Below are 21,541 nucleotides of genomic sequence, written 5' to 3' on the forward strand. Positions count from 1 at the left end.
GTTACTGTGCCACTATACCCCACTCCCTCTAACATGTAACCTCACTGAGCAGGGCCCTCAATCCCTCTGTTACTGTGTCACTATACCCCACTCCCTCTAACATGTAAACTCACTGAGCAGGGCCCTCACTCCCTCTGTTACTGTGTCACTATACCCCACTCCCTCTAACATGTAACTTCACTGAGCAGGGCCCTCAATCCCTCTGTTACTGTGTCACTATACCCCACTCCCTCTAACATGTAAACTCACTGAGCAGGGCCCTCAATCCCTTTGTTACTGTGTCACTATACCCCACTCCCTCTAACATGTAAACTCACTGAGCAGGGCCCTCAATCCCTCTGTTACTGTGTCACTATACCCCACTCCCTCTAACATGTAACCTCACTGAGCAGGGCCCTCAATCCCTCTGTTACTGTGTCACTATACCCCACTCCCTCTAACATGTAAACTCACTGAGCAGGGCTTCAATCCCTCTGTTACTGTGTCACTATACCCCACTCCCTCTAACATGCAAACTCACTGAGCAGGGCCCTCAATCCCTCTGTTACTGTGTCACTATACCCCACTCCCTCTAACATGTAAACTCACTGAGCAGGGCCCTCAATCCCTCTGTTACTGTGCCACTATACCCCACTCCCTCTAACATGTAAACTCACTGAGCAGGCCCTATATCCATGTGTTACTGTGTCACTATACCCCACTCCCTCTAACATGTAAACTCACTGAGCAGGGCCCTCAATCCCTCTGTTACTGTGTCACTATACCCCACTCCCTCTAACATGTAACCTCACTTAGCAGGGCCCTCAATCCCTCTGATACTGTGTCACTATACCCCACTCCCTCTAACATGTAACCTCACTGAGCAGGGCCCTCAATCCCTCTGTTACTGTGTCACTATACCCCACTCCCTCTAACATGTAAACTCACTAAGCAGGGCCCTTAATCCCTCTGTTACTGTGTCACTATACCCCACTCCCTCTAACATGTAAACTCACTGAGCAGGGCTTCAATCCCTCTGTTACTGTGTCACTATACCCCACTCCCTCTAACATGCAAACTCACTGAGCAGGGCCCTCAATCCCTCTGTTACTGTGTCACTATACCCCACTCCCTCTAACATGTAAACTCACTGAGCAGGGCCCTCAATCCCTCTGTTACTGTGCCACTATACCCCACTCCCTCTAACATGTAAACTCACTGAGAAGGGCCCTCAATCCCTGTGTTACTGTGTCACTATACCCCACTCCCTCTAACATGTAACCTCACTGAGCAGGGCCCTCAATCCCTCTGTTACTGTGTCACTATACCCCACTCCCTCTAACATGTAAACTCACTGAGCAGGGCCCTCAATCCCTCTGTTACTGTGTCACTATACCCCACTCCCTCTAACATGCTAAATCACTGAGCAGGGCCCTCAATCCCTCTGTTACTGTGTCACTATACCCCACTCCCTCTAACATGTAAACTCACTGAGCAGGCACTCAATCCCTCTGTTACTGTGTCACTATACCCCACTCCCTCTAGCATGTAAACTCACTGAGCATTGCCCTCAATCCCTCTGTTACTGTGTCACTATACCCCACTCCCTCTAACATGTAAACTCACTGAGCAGGGCCCTCAATCCCTCTGTTACTGTGTCACTATACCCCACTCCCTCTAACATGTAAACTCACTAAGCAGGGCCCTCAATCCCTCTGTTACTGTGTCACTATACCCCACTCCCTCTAACATGTAAACTCACTGAGCAGGGCTTCAATCCCTCTGTTACTGTGTCACTATACCCCACTCCCTCTAACATGCAAACTCATTGAGCAGGGCCCTCAATCCATCTGTTACTGTGTCACTATACCCCACTCCCTCTAACATGTAACTTCACTGAGCAGGGCCCTCAATCCCTCTGTTACTGTGTCACTATACCCCACTCCCTCTAACATGTAAACTCACTGAGCAGTTCCCTCAATCCCTCTGTTACTGTGCCACTATACCCCACTCCCTCTAATGTGTAAACTCACTGAGCAGGCCCTCAATCCCTGTGTTACTGTGTCACTATACCCCACTCCCTCTAACATGTAAACTCACTGAGCAGGGCCCTCAATCCCTCTGTTACTGTGTCACTATACCCCACTCCCTCTAACATGTAACCTTACTGAGCAGGGCCCTCAATCCCTCTGTTACTGTGTCACTATACCCCACTCCCTCTAACATGTAAACTCACTGAGCAGGGCCCTCACTCCCTCTGTTACTGTGTCACTATACCCCACTCCCTCTAACATGCAAACTCACTGAGCAGGGCCCTCAATCCCTCTGTTACTGTGTCACTATACCCCACTCCCTCTAATATGTAAACTCACTGAGCAGGGCCCTCAATCCCTCTGTTACTGAGTCACTATACCCCACTCCCTCTAACATGTAACCTCACTGAGCAGGGCCCTCAATCCCTCTGTTACTGTGTCACTATACCCCACTCCCTCTAACATGTAAACTCACTGAGCAGGGCCCGCAATCCCTCTTTTACTGTGTCACTATACCCCACTCCCTCTAACAAGCAAACTCACTGAGCAGGGCCCTCAATCCCTCTGTTACTGTGTCACTATACCCCACTCCCTCTAACATGTAACCTCACTGAGCAGGGCCCTCAATCCCTCTGTTACTGTGTCACTATACCCCACTCCCTCTAACTCACTGAGCAGGGCCCTCAATCCCTCTGTTACTGTCACTATACCCCACTCCCTCTAGCATGTAAACTCACTGAGCAGGGCCCTCAATCCCTCTGTTACTGTGTCACTATATCCCACTCCCTCTAACATGTAAGCTCACTGAGCAGGCCCTCAATCCCTCTGTTACTGTGTCAATATATTCCACTCCCTCTAACATGTTCGCTCACTGAGCAGGGCCCTCAATCCCTCTGTTACTGTGTCACTATACCCCACTCCCTCTAGCATGTAAACTCACTGAGCAGGGCCTAAATCCCTCTTTTACTGTCCCTATACTCCACTGCCTCTAGCATGTAAGCTCACTGAGCAGGGCCTTCAACCCCTCTGTTACTGTGTCATTATACCCCACTGCCTCTAGCATGTAAACTCACTGAGCAGGGCCCTCAAGCCCTCTGTTACTGTCACTATGCCCCACTCCCTCTAACATGTAAACTCACTGAGCAGGGCCCTCAATCCCTCTGTTACTATACCCTACTCCCTCTAGCATGTAAGCTCACTGCGCAGGGCCTTCAACCCCTCTGTTACTGTGTCACTATACCCCACTCCCTCTAGCATGTAAACTCACCAAGTAGGGCCTTTAACCCCTCTGTTACTGTGTCATTATAACCCACTGCCTCTAGCATGTAAATTCACTGAGCAGGGCCCTCAATCCCTCTGTTACTTTGTCACTATACCCCACTCCCTCTAGCATGTAAACTCACTGAGCAGGCCCTAAATCCCTCTGTTACTGTGTCACTATACCCCACTCCCTCTAGCATGTAAACTCACTGATCAGGGCCCTCAATCCCTCTGTTACTGTGTCACTATACCCCACTCCCTCTAGCATGTAAGCTCACTGAGCAGGCCCTCAATCCCTCTGTTACTGTGTCACTATACCCCACTCCCTCTAACATGTAAACTCACTGAGCAGGGCCCTCAATCCCTCTGTTACTGTGTCACTATACCCCACTCCCTCTAACATGTAAAATCACTGATCAGGGCCCTCAATCCCTCTGTTACTGTGTCACTATACCCCACTCCCTCTAGCATGTAAACTCACTGAGCAGGCCCTCAATCCCTCTGTTACTGTGTCACTATACCCCACTCCCTCTAACATGTAACTTCACTGAGCAGGGCCCTCAATCCCTCTGTTACTGTGTCACTATACCCCACTCCCTCTAACATGTAAACTCACTGAGCAGGGCCCTCAATCCCTCTGTTACTGTGTCACTATACCCCACTCCCTCTAACATGTAAACTCACTGAGCAGGGCCCTCAATCCCTCTGTTACTGTGTCACTATACCCCACTCCCTCTAACATGTAACCTCACTGAGCAGGGCCCTCAATCCCTCTGTTACTGTGTCACTATACCCCACTCCCTCTAACATGTAAACTCACTAAGCAGGGCCCTCAATCCCTCTGTTACTGTGTCACTATACCCCACTCCCTCTAACATGTAAACTCACTGAGCAGGGCTTCAATCCCTCTGTTACTGTGTCACTATACCCCACTCCCTCTAACATGCAAACTCACTGAGCAGGGCCCTCAATCCCTCTGTTACTGTGTCACTATACCCCACTCCCTCTAACATGTAAATTCACTGAGCAGGGCCCTCAATCCCTCTGTTACTGTGCCACTATACCCCACTCCCTCTAACATGTAAACTCACTGAGCAGGCCCTCAATCCCTGTGTTACTGTGTCACTATACCCCACTCCCTCTAACATGTAAACTCACTGAGCAGGGCCCTCAATCCCTCTGTTACTGTGTCACTATACCCCACTCCCTCTAACATGTAACCTCACTGAGCAGGGCCCTCAATCCCTCTGTTACTGTGTCACTATACCCCACTCCCTCTAACATGTAAACTCACTGAGCAGGGCCCTCACTCCCTCTGTTACTGTGTCACTATACCCCACTCCCTCTAACATGTAAACTCACTGAGAACGGCCCTCAATCCCTCTGTTACTGTGTCACTATACCCCACTCCCTCTAACATGTAACCTCACTGAGCAGGGCCCTCAATCCCTCTGTTACTGTGTCACTATACCCCACTCCCTCTAACATGTAAACTCACTGAGCATTGCCCTCAATCCCTCTGTTACTGTGTCACTATACCCCACTCCCTCTAACATGTAAACTCACTGAGCAGGGCCCTCAATCCCTCTGTTACTGTGTCACTATACCCCACTCCCTCTAACATGTAAACTCACTAAGCAGGGCCCTCAATCCCTCTGTTACTGTGTCACTATACCCCACTCCCTCTAACATGTAAACTCACTGATCAGGGCTTCAATCCCTCTGTTACTGTGTCACTATACCCCACTCCCTCTAACATGCAAACTCACTGAGCAGGGCCCTCAATCCCTCTGTTACTGTGTCACTATACCCCACTCCCTCTAACATGTAACTTCACTGAGCAGGGCCCTCAATCCCTCTGTTACTGTGTCACTATACCCCACTCCCTCTAACATGTAAACTCACTGAGCAGTTCCCTCAATCCCTCTGTTACTGTGCCACTATACCCCACTCCCTCTAACATGTAACCTCACTGAGCAGGGCCCTCAATCCCTCTGTTACTGTGTCACTATACCCCACTCCCTCTAACATGTAAACTCACTGAGCAGGGCCCTCACTCCCTCTGTTACTGTGTCACTATACCCCACTCCCTCTAACATGTAAACTCACTGAGCAGGGCCCTCAATCCCTCTGTTACTGTGTCACTATACCCCACTCCCTCTAACATGTAAACTCACTGAGCAGGGACCTCAATCCCTCTGTTACTGTGTCACTATACCCCACTCCCTCTAACATGTAAACTCACTGAGCAGGGCCCTCAATCCCTCTGTTACTGTGTCACTATACCCCACTCCCTCTAACATGTAACCTCACTGAGCAGGGCCCTCAATCCCTCTGTTACTGTGTCACTATACCCCACTCCCTCTAACATGTAAACTCACTGAGCAGGGCCCTCAATCCCTCTGTTACTGTGTCACTATACCCCACTCCCTCTAACATGCAAACTCACTGAGCAGGGCCCTCAATCCCTCTGTTACTGTGTCACTATACTCCACTCCCTCTAACATGCAAACTCACTGAGCAGGGCCCTCAATCCCTCTGTTACTGTGTCACTATACCCCACTCCCTCTAACATGTAAACTCACTGAGCAGGGCCCTCAATCCCTCTGTTACTGAGTCACTATACCCCACTCCCTCTAACATGTAACCTCACTGAGCAGGGCCCTCAATCCCTCTGTTACTGTGTCACTATACCCCACTCCCTCTAACATGTAAACTCACTGAGCAGGGCCCTCAATCCCTCTTTTACTGTGTCACTATACCCCACTCCCTCTAACAAGCAAACTCACTGAGCAGGGCCCTCAATCCCTCTGTTACTGTGTCACTATACCCCACTCCCTCTAACATGTAAACTCACTGAGCAGGGCCCTCAATCCCTCTGTTACTGTGTCACTATACCCCACTCCCTCTAACTCACTGAGCAGGGCCCTCAATCCCTCTGTTACTGTCACTATACCCCACTCCCTCTAGCATGTAAACTCACTGAGCAGGGCCCTCAATCCCTCTGTTACTGTGTCACTATACCCCACTCCCTCTAGCATGTAAACTCACTGAGCAGGGCCCTCAATCCCTCTGTTACTGTGTCACTATACCCCACTCCCTCTAACATGTAAACTCACTGAGCAGGGCCCTCAATCCCTCTGTTACTGTGTCACTATACCCCACTCCCTCTAACATGTAAACTCACTGAGCAGTCCATTTGTCTGGTTATAGTTACGTGTCTGTTAGTCCACCTATTGTACAGCACTACGGAATTTGCTGGCGCTATATAAATAATAAAATAATAATAATAACAATATGTTTTTTTCTTTTTGAAATTATTTAATAGTTTAGACAATATTAAGATTATTTAGGGACTACATTCCTGTTGCAAAACAGAATTGAATACTTGTTTGTGCCTTTCATTTCAAAATAATGTATGAGCATTATTTTATGTATCTTGAGACTATCTCCCTGCTTCTAATTTCTACTTCTGAGGCTACAGAGATATACCAAGATATACCAAGATATGCCAAGATATACCAGGATATACAAAGATATACCAAGATATACCAAGATATACCAAGATATACCAAGATATGCCAAGATATACCAAGATGTACCAAGATGTACCAAGATGTACCAAGATGTACCAAGATGTACCAAGATATACCAAGATATACCAGGATATACCAGGATATACCAAGATACACCAAGATATGCCAAGATATGCCAAGATATACCAAGATATACCACGATATGCCAGGATATACCAAGATATACCAAGATATACCAGGATATACCAGGATATACCAAGATATACCAAGATATACCAAGATATGCCAAGATATACCAGGATATACCAAGATATACCAAGATATACCAAGATATACCAAGATATACCAAGATATACCAAGATATACCAAGGTATACCAAGATATACCAAGATATGCCAAGATATACCAGGATATACCAAGATATACCAAGATATACCAGCTCTGTCAGATTGGTTGAAAATCAGATGAACAGCGTCAAAGTGGATGTGTATGTAGAGCAAGAGCATATGAAGGGTAAATGCATACTTTAAAATCTACCATATACCTCATAAAGTAACAGGTTACTTTTTAGTCATAGTTAAAATCTCAGGTTCCTTTAATACACTTATATTACCCGACATTTCTAACTGAAAAATGAATTAGTAGTGCAACACAACATTTCTAAAAATGATCACAAAGATGAACTTACTTTCATTTCCAATAACTTTTCTAGATTATCAGTCTCAAAGTCATCTTCCTCTGACCTTTTTTTAAACAGAAAATAGAAATAAATATTTCAGATTTTTATAAAATAAAATAAAATATATCTATAAAAATGCAAATACTGAAAGCAAAATCTTCCCTGTTTCTGGAAAACTGAACTGTTCAACTATCAGCTCAATCCAAGAGTTCTTTATTTTATTTTTCATCTGTTATTAAGAGAGTTTACCGAATACAATGGTTTAGCTTAACTGCACAGGGCATGAACATGTTTTCATAGTGTATCACAATTAACAAAGCGATCAATAAATCCACGATTTCATGTAAAGGGTTTATAATGCACAGGTGGCCTTTCTAGAATTGCTTCTTATATTTTATTTGTGGCTGAGTTTGATAAAGACAACAATGGTCATCTAACTTACTAGAGCAGGGGTTCCCAATCCAAGCCTTGAGTACCCCCTAACAGTCCAGGATTTAGGGATTACCCTGTTGTGTCTACTGTGTTTTTAGAAGAAAAAAAACACTTTAGACACAACAGGGTAATCCCTAAATCCTGAACTGTTAGAGGGTACTTGAGGACTGGGTTGGGAACCCTTGTACAAGAGCAATGTTCTTCATTCATTTATATCCCAAGTTCTACAAAGAGTCTTAATGAAACTCATTGAACCAGTGTTGAATCATGGCCAATATCATCGGGCCCAGCTGGTTCTAAGGGCAAGTATGAAGATTAGAAAAGAAAGAAAGCACTAGAGTGCTGAGTTCCCAACCGGGTGGGAACAGGAGTGTGGCTGCAGAACTCAAAGGGGATAACCCTTGCGTATGTACATAAACTGAACAAAAAGATGAACCGTGATCCCAAGCTGGATTTGGCTAAGGGAGCACAGAAAAAAATGGTTCTGCAGATATAGTTCTGCTTAAAGTAACAAACTTAAAATAATTTACTTTAATGTGGGCATCATAAAAATATAAAAATATGATCCCAAAACAAGAAAAAAAGCTTAATGCACCATCACCACTAAGGGTAAAACAGGGTGGGGGGAATGCAAAAGTCTGTATATAACCTATCCTAGGTGTGACCTAGGATAAACCGTCCCGCTAATAGAAAGGCAGGGATGTAGCTACATGGAGAGCCTTGGAGTGCATGTAATTGGGCAAGCTAATTGCCAGATTGTAAGGAGAAACTAATCTCGCAATGACCAGGATAACAAAGTGTAAATGAGTCAAACGGGAAAACGAAGTGTCCCTGCTACTTTGTTACATCAACAAGTTGCAAATAATGCAGAGATTCTGTCTGAATAGATCCTGCTGTTATGCAAAACTTGAAGACAATTGTATCTTTGCTGGGATATTGCTGTGGAGAAAAAAGATTCTGCTCTGTAGGAAAAACTCCTATCTGGAGCTTGCATCTAGATACACAGGCTTCTTCCTAATGTAAGCTTCGGTTAGACTCTTATCGCCCCCATCCACCCAAACCTAGTGTCACATCAAACGCGCTGGTCTAAAAACAAAAGGACCTAACGTACGTTTCGGCGCTACCACAAGCGCCTTTGTCAAAGTTTTGCATAACAGCAGCATCTATTCAGACAGGATCTCTGCATTATTTGCAACTTGTTGATGTAACAAAGTAGCAGGGACACTTCCTTTTCCCGTTTGACTCATTTACATTTTGTTATCCTGGTCATTGCGAGATTAGTTTCTCCTTACAATCTGGCAATTAGCTTGCCCAATTACATGCACTCCAAGGCTCTCCATGTAGCTACATCCCTGCCTTTCTATTAGCGGGACGGTTTATCCTAGGTCACACCTAGGATAGGTTATATACAGACTTTTGCATTCCCCCCACCCTGTTTTACCCTTAGTGGTGATGGTGCATTAAGCTTTTTTTCTTGTTTTGGGATCATATTTTTATATTTTTATGATGCCCACATTAAAGTATATTATTTTAAGTTTGTTACTTTAAGCAGAACTATATCTGCAGAACCATTTTTTTCTGTGCTCCCGTAGCCAAATCCAGCTTGGGATCACGGTTCATCTTTTTGTTCAAGTATGAAGATTACTGGTCAATATTAACTTTACAAATTGGTGAAAAATCAATGAATGCTTCCTGGTCAAACTTTTAAAAAAAAAAAAAAAAATGGTGGCTATCTGATCTGTAAACCGTTTTTTTTTTTTTTTCATATAATCTGTGGCACCATGTTTATGCCAACTGTGATATTTTAAGGTGCGGGAAAGATAAACATTGTGAATCAATATAAAAAGAGCTTAAATCCTAGGGCAAGTCGATCAGCAGTATCAGATTTAGTGTGGAACCATGTCATTATGAGCAGAACATTTGGGTGATGTTATCTGCTATTTAAAACACCTTGAAACAGAACTAAATTATTCTAATTGTAATATCATACATTTTTATGATAATTGCTTTTATGAACCCGAGCAAGATGTCCTTTTGAAAATATATATGAATGAATACATGAGGGGATGCTTGAATATATGCATGGTGCAATTCTAATTTAATTTATCCTTTATCCAATATCTGCATAATATGTAGATCATATTCCTTTTTAAGTGGTCACATTTATATTGGATTACATGTATTTTTAATGCAGGAAAGACTTTTTTTCTAAAACTGATTTTATTTATACACAATCTCTACCTGTTGTTGAGATTCAAGAAGGCAAGCAACATGTTGGACATGCACCTAGAACCTAGAATATCTGGTAATAGTTCTATGCAGCCGCCGAACGACTAATAAAAACAAGTTAAAAGGGGCATATCGGAAGTGAGGATAAGTGAAAGACAGGCCAGTTCTGGTTTAAACTACTGACAATAAAATAAAATGTTTAAAAGAAAAGGATACCATACACAAATATATGTAAAATGAGTCAGTTCACCATTGAAATTAAATAATTTATCAAAAGCATCTCTCAGTGAATAGATTGAATTGTAGACTCATTACATGAAAACATTCAGAAGCTATCAGCGCACTAAGTATACCTACCCAATAAGTTCAATGTCGTTTATAGAGACTTCACATTTTTTCATAGTAAACTTGAAGCCATTCTTGTCTTTTTCTAGGTTGAATGTAGATGTCATTTGTACATTTACGCTAAGAATGGGTGGCTGGTTCTTTGATTGTCCATTGAATGATGAAGATCTAGGAAACAGACCAGTTAAGAAAGACCCCTCTAAACAAAGGACACCATTACATTAAATAGCTGAACTAATTCAAACCCATGTTGCCTCCTCCCTGTACATTTTTGAATTGCCAAGGAATACGAACAGACTGCAAATGTTTTTGAGAAGAATACAAGATACACAAGAACATGCAAATTCTGTTTCATTTCTCTAAGTCATGATATCCCTAGACAGCTAAATGATCTAGACTAGTGGTTCCCAAACCAGTCCTCAAAGCCCACCAATAATCCAGATTTTGTCAGTATCTCAATTGGAATAAAAATGGAATATACATAAAGCCTTGGTTGTTGGTGGTCCATGAGGATTGTTTTGGGAACCCCTGATCTAGACAATAGCCTTTCTTTTCCACAGCTCCACTTTTATTAATGCTGACTCCTATGAATGCTGCACAACCCCGCAAAGAAACAAAAATTCAAATCAGTTAAGGAATTGTAAGGGAATATAAATTTACGTACGTCTTTTCTTCAAATTCTATGTTGATTTTAAATGTTACGATGATGCTCTTGTTGGATACGATTTGACTGCTTACATCTTCGAAGGAAACAGAGCTGGCTGTGATCCTACAAGAAATATTTAATTGTTACTAATTGAATATGACTAAAAAGGATTTACAGGGGTATCACTTTAAACTCCAACACAACTTTGAATAATTGCCAAAGATGATGGTATAGGGAACACCCTTACGCACAGCTCTATGAGTTACTTCAAACTCTAAGACAGACCATTAGAGCTTTCAGTAAGACAGCACAGAACAAGTGTCTGCACTCCGCATGCCCATCTTGGATTGAGCACAGTAGTCCTCCCAGGAAAGCTGAGCCTGGACTATGCATGAGTAAACTGCAGTTCAGCTAATAACAGCATGTGGTCCAGTTCATTAAACAGTGAACTAGGCTATTGGTAAACTGAAAACTGCAATATGGGTTACATCAGGTTAAATGGATGTTTCGCTCTGCTCTTTGGGATAATCCCTCTTTGCAAGGAGTCATTTGTAGCCAATAATTTATTTCTAAAAGAACTCGGAGAAGGGAGAAAAATGTAATTGTGGACCCTAAATTCATTAGCTGGCTTTTACTTTTCTTTACATTAATTGTCTTAAAATGGTTTCTCAGAAATATGAATATCAGTTCCATTTAAACAAGCTAAAATATGTTTAATTATTGCTGCTTGTGTATCAGGTGGCTGCAGAGAGCATGTGACGTCAGCAGGTAAACAGAATCTGTGAGTTACAGAATAGGTCACCTTCCTTGAGAAAAAAATTATTTGAAATCTAGAAAGTTACTGAATTACCACTTTGTCATGGTTCACAGACATTTTTGTAAAAAAATAAAAATAAACTGAGCAAACTGAGCAAAACAAGTTTTCTTTGTGAAAAATAAATCTAAAACAAGTATTGATTCGTAGTGATTTTCCAATAGCCAAAGAGGGTCCACACAATTGTGCACCCCTTAAAGTGGAACTGCCACTGTCTGGAGACTTTGCATAATTGCAAAGGCCCTTGACGTTGACGTCGCCACTCTGGGGTCCAGTGGCCAGGGGACAGGCAAAGGTGAGTTCTACTTACCTGAACCTGTCCCTTGTGGGCGCCACCGTCCTCTTCTGGCTGGTCCTTTTCTGCTCCCAGTGCTTCAACTGCCGAGACTGCGGGATCCTAAATAGATAGATCTAATTTTACAGCTTCCATCACTGGTGCTTGCTAGGGTAGATGATATTGCTTAACAGTGGTAGCTCTACCCAGTGTTAAACAGTGTTAGGTGAAGGGGAAATATGGAGACAAAGTAGTTCCTATAGCTTATAACTAGATTTGAATTTTAGTAAAATTCCAACACAGTCAATATGAGTATTCTCTCCTATCTAAACCTCATAAAAAATAAACTATCTACACTTTATCAAAATTGACTCGAGAGACCCTCTATCTCCCAAAATAGGAATTGTTTTTGAATAAGATAGAAGTGTTATTTACTTCAGAAACATTGTATCGATTGTACTAAACTGTCATTTTGTAGAGTTAACATTTTCAGATGAAGTGACTACCATGAAACTGAGAGAAACGTTTTATGAACCGGCTTATGGACCACATGATCTCTTTCACTTAAACACTTTGCTGTGACACTATATACAGGTTAGTCACTGGATTGTATATATAGTTGTCGGTTTTTGTTTTAACAATAAAAGTGTGTCATGTTTTAGTTTAATAAGTGACTTAAACACAAATGGTAAACAACTGACAGTTAAACGTTTTGTGTTTCTCTCTTACCTACCACAAAGAGAAAATTATTATAATTATTATTATCATTATTATTATTATTAAGTTATTTATAGAGCGCCATCATATTTCGCAGCACTTTACAATGGGTGGACGAACAGACATGTCGTTGTAACCAGACAAGTTGGACACACAGGAACAGAGGGGTTGAATATATTGTTTTGTATGGAGATTTATAATTAGTTATGGGTTTTAAGATTAACAATACCTACAATTAATTTTACATTGGTTTTATCACAAACTATCTGATAACTCCAAAATCTGAAAATCTTAGAACCACTTGAGAAGAAGCATCAATTTTGAAAAATATATAAGTTCATGGATGAGTCTGATCCTTTCCCGCTGTCAATCATCTCAGGGAGCATTAGATGTGGAACCAATCATTGCATTACCTGTGATCATTTGTTGCATGGCCATGATACTTTCTCTTCCTCTGTCAATCATACTGTAACCCACAGAATCACGTACAATATTGCCTCAATGGTTTATTTGTTGGTTTGTCCCTGTGGGTTGCAGTATATTAGACAGACCTCTAGATGACTCAAAGTTAGGTTTAGGGAGCACAAAAACTCTATTCTCTTCATTTTCAGAGAATTTGTGTGGCACAGGTAAAGTGTCATGGACATTGAAAAAATTATTTCATGTACAGATATGCAGACAAGACTTGGAAGGCTCATGAGAGCAGAAACACAACCAATGAATAAATTGAATACTAAGAATATGCATATAATCAGGTATTTTTGTGTGCGTATATTGTGCAGTAGTGTGTGTGTTATTATGTATCTATATCAGTGTGTGTGTGTGTGTGTGTGTGTGTAAGTAGTTGTGTATATATATGTGACAGTGGGTATGAGTCAGTCTAATAAGGAACCAAAGCCCATTCTTCCCATGTGAAAACGTCCTTCCTTCCATGGTGTCCAAGGAAACCCAACCCCCTCCCACATACAGCACTGGGTCTTGGGCACCACCGCTGTGCCTTTTCCTGATCTGTAATAAAATCATATAAAACTTCTACATTCTAACGTACTATATAAATACACAGATCAGCCACAAACTTAAAATCATCTGCCTAATATCATGTAAGTTCCTCTTGTGATGCCAGAACAGCTCTGATTAGAAGAGGCATGGACTCCACAAGACCTCTGAATGTATCCTGTGGTATCTGGCACCAAGACATTTGCATCAGATCCTTGAAGTCTGGCAAGTTGCAAGGCGAGGTCTCCTTGGATTAGATTTGTTGTTCCAGCACATCTCATAGATGCTCAAATTGATTGATTTCTGGAGAATTTGGAGGCCAAGGCAACACCTTGAACTCTTTGTCATGTCCCTAAAACAATTCCTGATCAATTGTTGCAGTGTGGCAGAGTGAATTTTCCTGCTGAAAGAGGCCACTGCCATCTAGGAACATCATTACCACAAAGTGGTGAATTGTCTGCAACAATCTCTGGGTAGGTGGAATTTGTCAAAGTGACATCCCATGAATGCCAAGATCCAAGGTTTCCCAGCAGAGCATAACACTGCCTCAACCAGCCTGCCTACTACCCCTTGTGCATCCTGCTGACATCTCTTCCCATGGTAAATGACAAACGCAGCCAGCCATCCACTTGATCAGGCAACCTTTTTCCAATTCTGATGCTCACATCCTCATTGAAGGCACTTTCAGCGGTGGACAGGGGTCATCATCGGCACTCTGACCATACACAGCAAACTACAATGCACAGTGTGTTCTGACACCTTTCTATCATGGCCAGCATTACGTTTTTCAGCTATGGTCGCTCTTCTCTGTGATCAGGCCAGACAGGCAAGCATTGTGCATTAATGAGTTTTGGGTGCCCATTACTTTTGAAAGGTACTAACAAATGCATACCAGGAAAACCCACAAGACTTCCCATTGTGGAGATGCTCTGACATAGTCGTCTATTCACCACTATTTGGCCCTTGTCAAAGTCGCTAAAAAATTTTTGCTTGCCCATTTCTGTATATAAGCTCTATACTCTATGTTCTAAAACCAGACAGACCAATCTGTGCACAGCATGGCTTGACTACAAGAAAGCCTATGACACACACATGGATACTAGAATTCTTGACTCTATACAAGGTCAACAAGACAATGCATGCCTTCATCAAGAACTTAATGAGCAAGGGGAAAACAACTCTAATTCCAGGAAAGTGAACATCAAATGTGGCATATATCAAGGTGACGCTCTATCCTGGATGCTGTTCTGCATTCGGGATTGCTGTTCTGGGCTCAACCTCCTTAGCCAGATCATCATAATGAATGCATATGGATACTCATTCAAGAGTGGAGCTAACATCAGCCCCCTACTCTATATGGACAACATCAAATTGTATGCCAAGAATGAGCTGAACATTGACTCACTGATTCACCTAACTAGGATATACAGCAAGTATATCGGAATGTCATTCAGACTAGATAAGTGTGAACCTGTCTATGTTCTCATGGGAGATACCAGAAAGGGTAGTTGGGAATGCAAGTGCTAAGATCCTTTGGAAAGTTCAGAATGAGACAGACAAGCAAGAAGTGGCCAACCAACCTGACATTGTGGAGGTAGACAAGGAACGGAAAACTGCAGTGGTGGTGGATGCGGCAATACCCAGTAACCATATCAGGAAGAAGGAACATGAGAAGGTAGTCAAATACAAAGAACTGAAAGAGGAGCTAGAAAGCTGGTGGAAAGTGAAGACAGTAGTAGTCCCAGTTGCAATAGGAGCACTCGGGGCTGTGGCCTCCAAGCTGTGGCACATCTGAGATCACTGTCTAGAAGAGTGCAGTTCTAAGAATAGCTAAAATACTGTGCAGAATCCTCACACTCCCAGGCCTCTGGTAGAGGACCTAAGAATGAGGAATAAATATACCACACAGGAGGAGTGAGGAAAAAATATACCACAGGAGGGGTGAGAAAATCAACTTTTATACATGATAAGATGGCTGCTCTCTATTACATAAATAAAATAATTTAAAAACAAATACTAACCATACAGATTGTTGTTTCTGACGCCATTTATTCATTATCTTCTCCCTGTTAAACAAGACACAAAATAAAAAAATAACCAAGAAAAACACACTTTGCAAGTATTATTAAACAAAATGGCCACTTGAAAAAAGAAAATTGAGCACATAATGTATCCTAACCCAGTGGCATGATGAGTTGAGAGTTGAGCGAACACCTGGATGTTCTGGTTTGCCGGGTCCGGACGAACTTCGGCAAAAAGTTCGAGTTCGGGACTCGAACTTGACCCGAGCTTGACCCCGAACCCGAACCCCATTGAAGTCAATGGGGGCCCGAACTTTTGGACACTAAAATGGCTCTAAAAAAGTCCTGGAAAGGGGCACATGGCTGCAAAAGGAAGTAAAATGGGGGTAAGAGTAGGACAAGTGCCCTGCAAACAAATGTGGATAGGGAAATAACTTAAAATAACATAAAATACATAAAAATTAAAAATAATAATCTTGAACTAGGAGGAGGAGGTGGATGTGGAGTAGGAGGTGGAGGAGGCGGTGACCGTGGCAGTGTAGGTAGAAGCGGCGGTGGAGGAGGAGGTAACCAACACTGTTTTTTATTTGTTTTGTTATTTTGTTTTGTTTTTTTAATTGGGGTAGCCCCCAAAATATTGGGACATATAAAAAAAGAAAACAAAGAATAAGTGCACTTGAGTATAACAATGGCTGGGTGAGGCCGGTATAAATGTCTATTCTGCACAAGGTACAGACAAGTCTGGTGGGATCCATGCCTAGTTCATTTTAATAAACGTGAGCTTGTCCACATTGGCTGTGGACAGGCGGCTGCGCTTGTCTGTGATAACGCCCCCTGCCGTGCTAAACACACGTTCAGACAATACACTGGCTGCAGGGCAGGCCAGCACCTCCAAGGCATAAAGGGCAAGCTCAGGCCATGTGCCCAATTTGTAAACCCAGAAGTTGAATGGGGCAGACCCATCAGTCAGTACGTGTAGGACGTTCCATATCAGATGGTGGTGCTGGTTGTTGTGGTATGCTGACAAAGCTTTTCCACATTTCGGCCATGCTAACCCTGCCTTCTGAGGTGCTGGAGGTGCCCCAGCTGCATTGGCAACCTCTTCCTCCTCCTCTGATCACGCTCCAGTGAGGGAATTAAGGACGGCACGTTGTCCCTGTAACAGGGATTCAGCAGGGTGGCCACCCAGTAATCAGCACAAGTTAGAATGTGGGAAACTCGGCAGTCATTGCGCAGGCACTGCAGCATGTAGTTGCTCATGTATGCCATGCTGCCCAGAGGCAAGGACAAGCTGTCCTCTGTGGTAGGTGTATCGTCTGTGTCCTCCGTATCCCCCCAGTCACGCTCCAGTGATGCCCACGAGCTGCGTTGGGTGCTACCCTGCTGTGAATATGGTTCCTCCTCCTCATCCTCCTCCTCCTCATCATCCAGAACTGTGCCCTGGCTGGACAATTGTGTACCTGGCCTATGCTGGTGCAGGAACCCACCCTCTGAGACACTTGTGAATGACTGGCCTGATAACCGTGGAAATGACCCCTCTTCCTCCTCCTCTTTCTCCTGTGCCACATCCTCTTCCATCATCACCCAAAGCGTTTTTCAAGAAGACATAGAAGCGGGATAGTAAGGCTGAGAACGGCATCATCGGCACTGGCCATGTTGGTGGAGTACTCGAAACAGCGCAACATAGCACACAGGTCTCGCATGGAGGCTCACTCATTGGTGGTGAAGTGGTGCTGTTCCGCAGAGTGAGTGACCCGTGCGTGCTGCAGCTGAAACTCCACTATCGCCTGCTGCTACTTCACAGTCTCTCCAGCATGTGCAAAGTGGAGTTCCACCTTGTGGACACGTCGCATATGAGGAGAGCTTTCAAGATTGCAAAATAATTTGCACATGGCACAAATCTAAGTGACTCACCGATGCCAACACCTCTTGTTTTCAAGCCAGCCAATCACAGTGCATCAGGGATACTGACGTCATACTGTCACACACATTTCCCTGTGATGCCTCTAATGACGTCAATAGTATTATCCCCATGGGTGCATAAGGTGCAACTTTTTCTTTCCAAAAAATAACAGATAGCATTGAATGTAGGAAGTATTTGAACGATGAACAGTTAAACTTAAACAATAAAGATATTTTTCTAAATATTTGCTCTGTTGTGAGAGAACTTTACATTAACTTATATATGCTCTCTCATCAAATGTCATCAGAACTTCCTTTATCTAGATTCAACGCATGTTTTCTTTGAGGCATTCACATTAATACATACAGGGTTATTCGATACAATGTGAATTGTCAGGAATTCAATGTTAATGCAAGGTGAATTTAAATTTAAAAATGCCACAAAAAAAAGCCAAAAGAATAAACATTCTCAAAATTCTCAAAATCAGCAATGTTTTCAGTTTGGGTATTTTTTTGAAATTCACTTTGAATTCACTACGAATTCCCAACAATTCCCAGTTTAGTGAATAACCCAGTCTGCGATTGTCGGTGATTTCTTGAAGTTACTCACAGAAAATTTTTTACTTTGCTGCGTCCTCTCTTCTTCTCTCGGCCATTATTGGTGTTTTGTGGCTGCAGTGAAAAATCTCCTATCATTTTCCTCAGTTCGGATGACGCAATTATTTTTAGAGAATTATCGAATGCTTCAAAGACAAATATATATATTTACAGAGATATTGTGAATTCACAAAGCAGGCAATTTACCTAGTTGCATTGAGATCATTGTAGTTATTATTGAAATGCCTAATGTGTGTCAAGAGGATACAATAAATATAAATATTGTTCGGTGATACCCAAAAAGGTGATACCCAATGTGTAGCACATTCTACCACAGCCCCACAAACACATTTTTTTGTTTGTTTACTTGAAAGAAATTGGACAGAAAAAATATACAATCAATGCAATGTGCTCTCCTACCATCTAGTGAGACAAAAAAAAAATATATATATATATAAAAACCTCCATATGTTAAGTGCTTGATTTGAAGCTGTCTACATCTGATCAGTAATTCATCTGTCTGAGAAAAATACAAACATGTATTCCTAATGCTATAGTGCTGAAGTACCTATTTAGATTGAAGGCCACCCTCCCAACAAGAATCTAGTAAGAAGATTAATTATACGAGTGGGCATGCACGGCAAAATGCTGTGCTACACCAATTAAATGATCTCAGTGAGAGTAATTTGATCTATAATGAGTTTGACTGGGTTATAGTAGCAGTAGCACCTCTAGTGGCCATGAGAAAGATTGCCACTAGAGGCAAGTTAACGCTGCAATAAAATCCTTGAGGTTCTTGACAGGGGCACTGCACTCAGACAACTTCAGTGAGATCAAGTGATCTGGGTGCCTTTATTGTCCTTTTAACTAAATTCTTACTATTTTTACTGCTTTTCATAGAAACATAGAAACATACAATGTGACGGCGGATAAGAACCGGCTCATCTAGTCTGCCCAATTTTCTAAATACTTTCATTAGTCCTTGGCCTTATCTTATAGTTAAGATAGCCTTATGCCTATCCCACGCATGCTTAAACTCCTTTACTGTGTTAACCTCTACCACTTCAGCTGGAAGGCTATTCCATGCATCCACTACCCTCTCAGCAAAGTAATACTTCCTGATATTATTTTTAAACCTTTGCCCCTCTAATTTAAGACTATGTCCTCTGGTTGTGGTAGTTTTTCTTCTTTTAAATATAGTCTCCTCCTTTACTGTGTTGATTCCCTTTATGTATTTAAATGTTTCTATCTTACGGGTATCCACATAAAGAGAAACTTGACATGATATGCAGTTTCAATTACTTTCACATTTTGTTAAGCAATATAGTATAATGAACATAAGCATTATGTGCAAAGGTGTTTCTATATACACTTTTGGGGAGTTGTATTGTCACGGCACAGCCCGAACACTGCAGACATCCCTTTAAGAAACTTGGCTGGGTTTGAGCTCACAGCTCCAGCATCCCAGTCAGGTTCTCTGTCATGCTGTCCACCAGGGGGCTTCAGTTTCTGTTTGCATTATTCTGCTTCCTGACCCCCTTGCCTGGATTGAGCAGTACTGATCCACCTGCAACCCTTTTCCTATTAGGGTCAGCTGCATCTAATTAGCAGGCTGTAAAAGCCAGCCCTGCCTGAAACCTAGGATCTGGTCACTTTGCCTGTTTGGTTTTTCCTGCCAGATCTTTAATACTCTCCTGACTGATTACCTGGACTCTGACCTCTGCCTGCTTTACCGACTATGTTACTCCGCTGCCAGCCCTGACTTCTGCTTCTCGTCTGACCCTGCCTTTGGATTTCCCCTTAATCTGTACTGCGCTTCTGGTTTTTGCTTCCTCCCTGTGCCATTTCCTGCAACTGGGCTCCAACTCATGTGAAACTGTTCCATGTATACATTTTAATTCATGATTTTTCAACCATGCATTTAATTGATTTTTGTTATACGTATATGCATTTCCCATACCTATATCCAAGAGGTCAGAGCAAAGTTTCATTTTCACCATGGGCTCACAGGAGACATGGTTGGACTTCAGCAATCCACCCAATAACAGGAGAAGTCCAGTTGCCAGTATCATTATATTATTATCTGATAAAGATTAGAAAATAATTGTAAGGAAAGGTGTGAAATCCAGTGACAGGGGGTACAAGGCCACCCAGTGTTTTCGACCTATTACAGATGCATTATGTAATAGATTTGTGCATTTCAGGTCTTACAAACGAATCAGGTTGTTCTTAATCTATGCCAAATAAATCCAACTGTCTGGAATTTACCTGTGGAATCTTAATTAAATAATAATACTACACAGGCAAATTCCAAAAGGATCTATTATATAATCTTCTCATGATTAATGGTCTTAGATATTTTAGAAATATCACAATGTTTGACACACTGGAACTTCAAACATACCATTTAACAGATGTGTTTAGTCACATACTAAGAGGGATTTGCTAAATATACATTAGTGGTAAGTTATGTGAAAGCTTGCTAATCTAAACACAAATAGTCGAGTTAGAAAAAAATAAAATATTACGAGTAGATGCACACCATTTATGGAAAACATATATTGCAAGTCATGCATATAATCTTATAATCACACGGAATCAAAGAGTATTTTGGATTGTACTGCGGGATATTTTCTGTTACATTTACGGACTGGTACTTTTCGCATACATGTCTTTAGGAGAACTGCTAGTCAGTTACCAAAGTTGGAATACAAAAATATCATGTTGCGTCCTACGGTGCGGTCAAAGGCAGTCCATCTAATTCTGGAGTAAGATCTAAGAGTGAATAATTAATCCGGGATTGCTGTGCCAAAACACACCTGTTTAATATCTGGAGCTAGCTCATTGCTCACTAACTAACCTTATTAACAAGAATAAATCAGTTGTTTTAGAATAGCCCATAAAGTAGGCACATAAATTGAATTTTCCGTGTAAAAACCTAGCTTCAAATTTTAGTTGCATCTTACTACATCTTGTGGCCTTAACTGGTACTACAGGTGTGAAATTAATTGACTTTAAAACAAGCATGTTGACTTCCAGTTTTAGTGAATAACTTTGATTTAGTCAATAATATTTTTTATT

The 21,541-nt window shown here is 42.2% G+C and overlaps 1 protein-coding gene across 1 annotated transcript in view; it reads right to left on the reverse strand.

The window, feature by feature from the left end:
- The window catches only part of LOC134612298 (uncharacterized), a 36,848-nt gene extending 15,665 nt beyond the window's left edge, over positions 1–21,183 (reverse strand). The window contains exons 1-7 of the mRNA XM_063456636.1: positions 21,159–21,183; positions 20,421–20,543; positions 18,474–18,606; positions 15,962–16,006; positions 11,158–11,262; positions 10,506–10,661; positions 7,497–7,551 (exon numbers count right to left, since the gene is read on the reverse strand). Coding sequence (XP_063312706.1) covers positions 7,497–7,551; positions 10,506–10,661; positions 11,158–11,262; positions 15,962–16,006; positions 18,474–18,606; positions 20,421–20,543; positions 21,159–21,183 — 642 coding nt within the window. The remainder of the gene's footprint in view (positions 1–7,496; positions 7,552–10,505; positions 10,662–11,157; positions 11,263–15,961; positions 16,007–18,473; positions 18,607–20,420; positions 20,544–21,158) is intronic.
- Positions 21,184–21,541: the final 358 nt, after the last annotated feature.

The sequence above is a fragment of the Pelobates fuscus genome, chromosome 5 (assembly GCF_036172605.1).
Source record: "Pelobates fuscus isolate aPelFus1 chromosome 5, aPelFus1.pri, whole genome shotgun sequence".
NCBI lineage: Eukaryota > Metazoa > Chordata > Amphibia > Anura > Pelobatidae > Pelobates > Pelobates fuscus.